This window comes from Nanorana parkeri, unplaced genomic scaffold, assembly GCF_000935625.1.
Source record: "Nanorana parkeri isolate BGI_ZX_2015 unplaced genomic scaffold, ASM93562v1 scaffold1690, whole genome shotgun sequence".
In the NCBI taxonomy this organism is placed as follows: Eukaryota; Metazoa; Chordata; class Amphibia; order Anura; family Dicroglossidae; genus Nanorana; species Nanorana parkeri.
In genome coordinates this window covers 133340-142481 of record NW_017307958.1, presented here as the reverse complement: position 1 = coordinate 142481, position 9142 = coordinate 133340, and the positions used below count along the sequence as shown (strand labels likewise).

Genomic DNA, 9142 nt, shown 5'->3' with positions numbered 1-9142 from the left:
TACTCGTTGTAACCTCATCTTTTATATTTCCTTTAAAAAATGGGTATTTTGTTGTGTTTTGGGGCATTTAATTAAATTTGTCACTAAATTTTGGGGTTTAATAAGGAGTTGCGCTAATATTGCGCAACATAAAAATTTTCAACTACCACCATTTTATTCTATAGGGTCTTGGCATTCAGAAAATATATAATGTTGGGGGGTTTTACGTTATTTTCAGGCCTAAAATGTGGAATATAACATGGGTGCAAAAATGGAAAAAAGGGCCTCAGTCATGAAGGGGTTAACCAACCATAATTGGTGTTTTTCTGCACCATTTAGGAATGTGTCTTGGTGATGCTGTTTTTTTAGGTATGTTCTCCAACAAACTGTGGGGCCTTCCTCAAGCAAGCGTGTTTGTGACTTTTCACCATGTGACAGTTTAATAGTGTACAGATGGATTGCATGCAACTAAATACCGTGTTTCCCCGAAAATAAGACAGTGTCTTATATTTTTTTTTTCTACGAAAAAAGACACTAGGTCTTATTTTTGGGGGATGTCTTACCTGGCTGCAGCTGTCCGCTCTGCCGTCCAGGGAGCCGGGCGGGCGTGCGTGCGGGCGAGAGGGAGCTGCGGCTTGAAATCCCTGAAGATAGAGCTAGGTCTTATTTTCGGGGTAGGACTTACTTTCGGGGAAACACGGTAGATGACTTCTAAAGGCAGCTGGTGGCACCAGACTTTTTATACCAAGAAGGATATATACAGTATTTATCAAAATGTTTCCCTTCATTTGTAAATCATTTGAAAATATTATATAGATTTTTTTTATTCACTTATGCATTATAGAAATATAATTTTCGGCTCAACACTGTAACACATGGAAAGTTCAAAGAGTGAAGTAAATCATAATATAATGTCTTCAAAATGTTTCTGATGTCCTTATGATGGCAGAAGTGGCCTGTACCGATAATGACCTCTACAAATTCTGAAATGTAAAACTTGTGTGCAGGTTTTCTGTGTGTTTTTTATGTATGTAATATGCATAATACCTTGAAATGAAAAGCCAACCCTTGTCAGAACTAATAGTACATATTTTAAAAGATATGGGTATGTTGGGTCAGCTTGTGCTGTTTTATCTTAGAGAATTATATGGTGAAATATATTTCCAGCTCTGCCTCCAAAGCCAATATAACTCTAATAGAGAGTGTGATTGTCCCTTTGGTGGATAATGTTTTGTATAAAGTAAATAAAAGTACATTCCACCATAGTGTGACAGCCTTGTAGGTGGGTCAGTAGGTGGGGGGCTGATTCAAGAACTGCTGGAGTTCTGGAGACAACTCAGAAGCTGGCAACTTATTCAACACAATGGTGTCCATCCAATAGAAGAATAACTTTTTAGAGTTAAAAAGTCACAAAGCTGGGCAATTCAAGTCATATTACATGCAAAGAAACACATAAGCAGAGGTTACTTTCATTGGAAGTTGTATATTAACACGATCAGTTGAACCGGATCTATAGATAACTTATTTCAGCTTTCCAGCCCCCTTTCACCTCCACAGCCTTCCTATTCGTACTTTAATGCCACAGGCGACTTCCTTGGCCAATAAGGAGGCTTGGATGGTAGAAGGGGGCAAGCGTAAGATAAGTTTTACTTTAACAGGAAAAATTGTGATTTCTTATAGTGTTCTTCCTATATCTCTGAATCTACTGTTTTGACTTGGTTTTCATTGAAGGGAATTTCTTCTTCTGCGTTTTTTTCCTTTTATGGTTAGTCGAGTTGTGCAGGTTTCTGACAGGTTTACTTTTAGTTACCCATGTGATGCTGCTAAATGATTAAACACAAAAATATTGTGACTCTACAAAAGGGACGTGTGTGCATGATTTATAACCGGTAAGCTTATTTTAAGTAGGACTGATGCTTCAGAGCATGACTGGTATAGCTTGATGGAGCATGGGGACTTTAAGTGCCTTATGGTTAAACCTTTTTAAATGAGCCTGTGCTCCTGCTTGTATAGTTTAATGGTATGACAAAATAATAAAACAGAATTGCTCATTTGTATATTGAATCGACTCTACAATGTGGGTTAGCTTGTAATAATACTACATGATCAAACCATTTTAATGTTTGTGTTGTTGGATTTCATATTGCTAGTTGAAACATTCAAGTGCAAAAATACAAACTTTAAACTATTCGCATCAGATTTTTGCTCAAGATGCTTGTGTATAAAAACTGGGACTCTTATCTTCATTCATTCACAATACAATGGAACCCCTTATTTCTATTTCCAGGTCATTGTGCATGAACAGGCATTAACATAGCAAAATTAGCATTTTCTTAAAACATGTCATACACTATAAAACTCAATAAAAAAATATATAGGGGGAAATTTATCAAAAATGGAGCAGACAAAATCTGGAGCAGCTGTGCGTGGCAACCAATCGGCTTCTCTCTTCAGTTTGTTCAGTTAAGATTTGAAAATGAGAGAGAGAAGCTGATTGGTTGCCATGGGCAACTGCTCCAGATTTGATAAATTCCCTTCATAGTGTTAGTAAGAAAAGTTGTGGTTTTTGTCATCTCCATTATATAATACGTCCTTTCTGAGTCATTAGGTACACCACTTTTGCTGTTTCTTAACACTACATAACAATACATAACACTATACTCCTATAATTGAACACTGTAGGTCTCTGTCACACAGACTGACAGGGGTACAGCCAATCATGACTTTACAGGAGGAAATGTACGAAGAAAAAGCTGAAGTTGACAAGCAAACGTAAGAATGATTCAGATTCTGAAATTAATATTCATAAAAAATAAAATCGGGAATAATTAAACCATAACAAAAAACCTAACGTACAATGCAAAACAGGCTATAACAGTAAGGATGAGGAATGCAAATAGGAAACTTTTGGCCAAAAGGGTCCACAGGTTCGCAGCAGAAATGAGGACAATGTACAATGCAGTGCAAGCCTTTGCCTCTGGTCAGCTGAGTAATGAAACCCCCACATTTTAATGGACTGGATAACCCAGCCCCCTTTTTATAAAAGGGTGGGCTCACAGCAGCTGCATTATAAGGCCTCATTCACATCTGTACTGCGTGCATACCCATGCCAGAGACCTGCTCCCAGGAGGGACAGGTGCAGCATGTAATTGCATGCACATCCGCCTGTACATCCCTATGGGAGGATGCGGCCGCACATGACTACACACCAACCTGAAATGCAAACACTTGGCCGCAAACTGTCTGCACACCTGTGTAAATGAGGCTTTTGTGTGTCTTGTAGCTGAGAGTTCACAGAAGTGAATAAAAAGTTTTTTACATTTATTTTAATTTTGACATTGTTACAAATCCCCCATTGGAGTTCCTAGCTTCCCCTGCCTTTTGTTTGACAATAACTTGCTTAATAGACCTACAAATGGCCAGAATTGAATAACAAGATTGACTCCATAGACGTCAATGTGTTTCACTGCAAAGCTCGTGAAACTTTTAGTGAATGGTACCCTGGCAGATTCACTCGTGCATACTTACAGTGCCATGTATAACAATTCCCTGTCCTATATTGCTTAAAATAAATAATACATTAAAACAGAATAAAAATACCAGTATAATATTAAATGATAAACCATTGCTCACAGTATTCATCTACTAATATAACATAAGGCATTACTCTTCTGTCTTTTCTACACACTGCGTTTCACTAATGTGATAAGATTAATCCTCCCAAAATTGATATTACAGTATTGGGAATATGCCATTGGAATGAATCACTTTTTGCGGTTTTATTTCTCAGAGACTCCAGCAATAGCATCTTGGAAGTTGGAACTTTAAATCTAAGATCTGCTTACTTGCCTTAGAAATTATAAGGGATCTTGCTCTGCCTTTTGGAAGACTGAGACAACCTGGGTTGAGGGCGGAGTTGAGGACTCCAGTGAGGTGGGCTCACTGCTGCTGTCCCTGAGACATATAACCCACCAGGTTTAGCCCACCTCCAGTACATTAATCCACTTTTGGCGGACTGACTCTTTTTAAGGATAAGTGCACTTTCCCCATCGTCTGCAGTTGCATACTTACCTCAATCAAACAACTGTGGCCTCTGACATTTTTTCTACATCTTTTCTGCAAAACATCTGTGCACTGGCTGCTCCTGCATAGTGGCTTCTCATAGGCATCTATGAGAACATTTGCCCAGCGTCCCCAACTTTGGGACATGGGAAGCTCTAGTTCAGGCATGGTCAGTGCACGGAAGTTTTTAGGAAGGATAGTAATTAAAAAGAATCAGTGCATGTATCCTTAGTGACCTAGTGACTGGCATTTGTCTATAAATAAAATAGAAGTCATTATTACACTATTACAGCCACACATTTTTTTAAACAATGTTGAATAGAGTGAGAAAGTATTGGAACCTTTTTCTAGATTTTTCACTGTTGCCTGTTAGGGAGATTTATTCTCACTTCCTATCACAATAAATAATGTTCTTGAACTGAGGGAAAAGGAAACAATGTTAAAAACCTGACAGAAGTTCAACTCCAAAGTATACTCAGAAGTCTACTCAAACGAAAACAAAATCTAGCTGGACTTTGAGTGGGTATGGCATGCCTTGCTGTATCTTGTCAGTGGTTTTGTAATGGCAGTATCTCTGGTGTGATTTGTAAAGCTGCATGAGTTTCAGTGTTAATGCTTTTACAACATTGATGATTTTTAATTTTGCTCCGTCCTCCCTGGCCTACCTGTAGTGACATTTTGTTTATACCACGGACTTTTAAATAGCTTATCTTCATTTGACACCTTGAGTAGATTCCCTCGAGCCTCTGCCCCACCACGCCAAGATGATTGATGAAAGCCGACCAGTGGTTTGAGAGTGTGGAGGTATCCTAATTGTTCTCTGTTGCTTAACCCGTGTTTAGCATGGTTTCGGCTTTCTGCCCTGTCCTTCACTAATAATACATAAGAGATGACCTATTTCTACTGACTGATCTTCACAAATCTTTACCACACTCTGTGTTCTGCTGCAGTCATCATAAATATTCTCAACAATCACACAAAGGAAACGTCAGAGAAACATCATAGAGGTTGCTATTGCTGGCCTCTACTTTAAAAAAAATGACTATACTAGTTTGTGCTATGTTAGACACAAAGCCAGTGTCAAAGCTCCCTCTTTATAAAATGTGTGGCTTTAGGGAAATGAGACTTAAATGAGAAGCTATTGAAATCCCTATATTTTGGGGAAATTTCCATTGACTTTCTGTCACTGTAATACCCTGGTAATTGTTGTGAGCTGAACTTCCTGTTTCTGCTTTCCAGAGGGCAGTCTTCATAAATTCCTATATAGAATCCAATGGGGAACCCTTGTAAACTCTCCAAAGGTATATGTGGACAGTTTATATCATACCTTTCCCCCACCTGTTCAAAAGAAGAAAAATCATTTGTCATTCCAATTGCATCCTATTTTTTGGCATTATTTATCATCCATCCTGTAAATAAACTTAGGCCTGCCGAAGTACTGGAATGTTGAGAATTTTTATGGTCAAGCTTCTTTCTAAGTCAAAAAAAACTTTAGTCAATAGATGTTTTAGATCAATTATTTCACTTTACATCAATTATTTTTGTGATTAAACAGTTCTCCTAAATCTTTTATGGAACAATGTCTATATCTACATGGAGATTTGCTTTTGTCCCCGTTTACTTACAAGCTTCTTTTTGTCCTGCTCTTGTTTCATAATGTATATTTTCAAATAGTTAAGATGGTTCTGCTTGCATTGTATGTGACATGAATAGTATGCTGCACCCGCATTGTTAGTCTTGATCTTGGCTTTGTGACAAGATGTTATCCAACAAAATATTATTCATCAGTGCATTTGTCCCAACTGTCCTCCATTTGGAGGGACTGCCCCTCTTCTGGAACCAAATTCCTCTGTCCCTTTTCCTCCTCAGTTGTGCCTCTATTATGTCTAATGTATACTGTAGATATCTATGAAAATGCTTATCCTATCTCCTATCTTGTTTGCTATTATGAAAAGCCAGTATAAAGGAAAAGTAATGATGGAAAAAACAATTCTAGGCTTAACCAATCATTTTTGACATACACATCTTAATGGTCCACATAACCGGTTTCAAATAACCACATTACATAATTCATTGGTCAGTGGCACAGCGCTATGAGTCTCCCGGTATACTTTAACAAATACCAATATATAAAAAACAATGTGTCCGTGAATCTGTGCAAAACATAAATTGGGGGTTGATGAATAAATCAAAGTTTAAATAGAATGTGTTGCTGTCTTCTTTATATATAAGTGGATGATGGATTTATGTGTAAAACACTATACATAAAAAATGTTTAACGTAGTCTAAGAAGAAAAAACGTGTTGGTTAATGAACTGAATCTATAATCCTGTGGGAGTGAATCCACCTGCAATGCTATGTGCAATACAACATGAGTGTTTATCCAAAATCAAGTAAAGAAATATTGTAAAAAGGTATATATAAAAAATAAATATAAATATAATATATATATATATATTATAAATATGTATCTAAAAATAGTTATATAAAAATATATTTTATTTATTTTATTCATGAACCCCCAATTTATGTTTTGCACAGATTCACGGACACATTGTTTTTTATATATTGGTATTTGTTAAAGTATACCGGGAGACTCATAGCGCTGTGCCACTGACCAATTAACCATTGAGGCTCTTTAGCCTGAGTTTCAGCAGCTTGTAGAACTTCCGGCTGTTCTTTGTTTCGCTTTGTTTTTTCTCTCCATTAGCGCAGAATATCTGTTCTTCCATCTACATTATATAATTCACTTATCGTTTTGAGAAAATGCAACAGAAGTGAGACACCATAAGGCTCAATTCACAAAGACGATTATAGTAGCATAAAGCTGTGTGAATCAAGTCTTTTGTATGGTGTCCCCATGCATCTAACTGCTGCCCACACAAGCAGAAATTTAAATCTAATAGCGCTAAACTAAGCAGGAATGAACCGGAAAAAAAAGTTCCATTACTATTCAGACTGATAACCTGTAGAAGCTGGGCACACACAAAGATTGGATTATTCAACAAATAAATAACATACAAGAATATTTAGAATGACACTGCTACACATTAAAGTGGCCTTAACAGACTGCTAGGACATTGTGATCTGCTAGTATGCAAATTCCCCATGTGTGTCTGATGCAGCTAACAAGTCAAACTATGCAAAAGAGAGACTTGGTCTCTTGGTGCACCTGTGCCTACACTTTTAGGGTCTTTGTTGATGGACAAACGCAGCCCGCATTCAAGATCAGTTTAAAATGCTTCTGAAATCATTCAGAGTTCACCGACAGGTGCACCAGACCTCCTGCTTACCTGCATTTTACCTGTTTCTAGCTGCTATTGCATTCCCATTCACTTGTAAAGGAAGAGAAGCTGTTGTGGCCCAAAATATAGCCCATCGACACATCCCTTAGGCTGTTAGGTATGGTATTTGCTAAATTAAGTTAACTTTGCTACTCACAAACCAGAATCTTCTTACTCTGGTTGTAAAAACCCGAGGTAAATTTAGACAACACGCTGGCCTAGGCTCAACAGGATGATGACTCCTTGTGTTCTGCCTCTTGTGTCCTGGGATTATTTTATTAAAAAACTACTGCTATAATGATGCATTGAAGGCAATATGTTATCAGTACATCCACTGCTGAATTTAGCCACAGATGTCAAGTTATTACAGTTTGTAAAGCTTGGTGGTGGCCCCTCTAGCCATGCTGCTCTGGCAGTGGCCCACACGTGCCATTATGGTAAATACAAACTTAGTGAAAATATATAGCAAGTAATCAGTAGTCACTGTAATAATGTGACTTAAGGTCTTTGTCGATGGGCTTTGAGCTTGCGTCGATGGAATCAGTTTGAGATGCTTCTGAGATTATTCAGAATTCATTGACAGGTGCATTTGTCCTCCTTTTGACATGCATTGGACCGGCTTCCTATGGGCTTTGCATTCACATAGACTTGGAACAGAATGCAAATCCTACTTGAAGTGAACAAAAGCCCATTGATGCAGACCCTTAAGGAAAGTAAACTTTCATTGGTAACTATGCACTACACATGTATTTTGCATGTTACATTAATTTCTCTTTGCATTGCTTTATTGAATAATCCTGAAAAAGTCCTAGATTACATGTACACTATGCAACCGCTGCTTAGGTGTATATGAGCCTTACCGAAAAAGAGTGCCTGTGTGGACAAAACTGGACATGAGTGTAAATGAACAGCAAAACAAGTCCAAACAGTTTTCTGTACCTCCTTATCTATGGCTGCCATCTTCATCCACCGTCTGACATGTTACAGTGTATTCAGTGTATTGCTCAGCTCTTGTCTACAGCTGCATGAGACCTATTCCCCTTAACAGACCGACTGATTGTGTCCTCTCTTTCAGTGTTTCACTATGTGCAAATGAGCTGTTATTCCAATGTTTCTGGTTATTGGTGATGTGTTGATTCACTTTTTTTTTTGTTTTTTTGTGCTGTAGTGCTGTTGAACAGTGGTAGAAGGCAGTGAAGATGACAGTAAGTACACCATTGAGTTGTTGAATGATTTTATTTATTGTTGGATCATTTGTTTTGATACTAAGATTATTGCACTGTTATTATCGCTGATTGTTTCTGAATGGCTTCCACTTTACTTGAATTACAACGTACAATAACATTATAATTACTAGTATTGCCCGGGGCTGGTGTTTTGGGGGGTGCTATCAGGTAATAGCCATGCACCACCAGGAATTTAGGGGCTCTCCAGCTATGCAGTGCAGATTTTGGTTTGGGGTCTCTTTCCTTCCCCTCATCTAGTCACAGCGGTGTGGGGGCTCCCAGGAGAGTGTAACTTCATTCTTTCTATGTAGGCTGCAGCATGCATCGGTCATTCTTTACCCATTGCCATAAGCTAACTGTACATTAGTAAGCTATCTCAGTGTTTTAATTTTACAAACATAGAAGCATAGTGCTATTATATATGTCGATGTGCTATATTTAATAAACAGTGCTCACAGGATCTCTGGAAGAGGACACGAATAATGCATTACATTGACCTGCTACCCCTGCTCTTACTCCCAACCACCACCCTCTCATCCTTGCTCTTACCACTCTTCCCCCTGCTGCCCTCTCACCCCTAATCTTACCAAT

At 38.1% G+C, this 9142-nt stretch overlaps 1 protein-coding gene across 1 annotated transcript in view; it reads left to right on the top strand.

Moving 5' to 3' along the window:
- Positions 1-9142, top strand: part of PROM1 (prominin 1) — a 160802-nt gene that overhangs the window by 150728 nt on the left and 932 nt on the right. Inside the window, exon 29 of the mRNA XM_018571167.1 lies at positions 8494-8530. Within this exon, the coding sequence (XP_018426669.1) occupies positions 8494-8512 (19 nt within the window). The 3' untranslated portion in view covers positions 8513-8530. The remainder of the gene's footprint in view (positions 1-8493; positions 8531-9142) is intronic.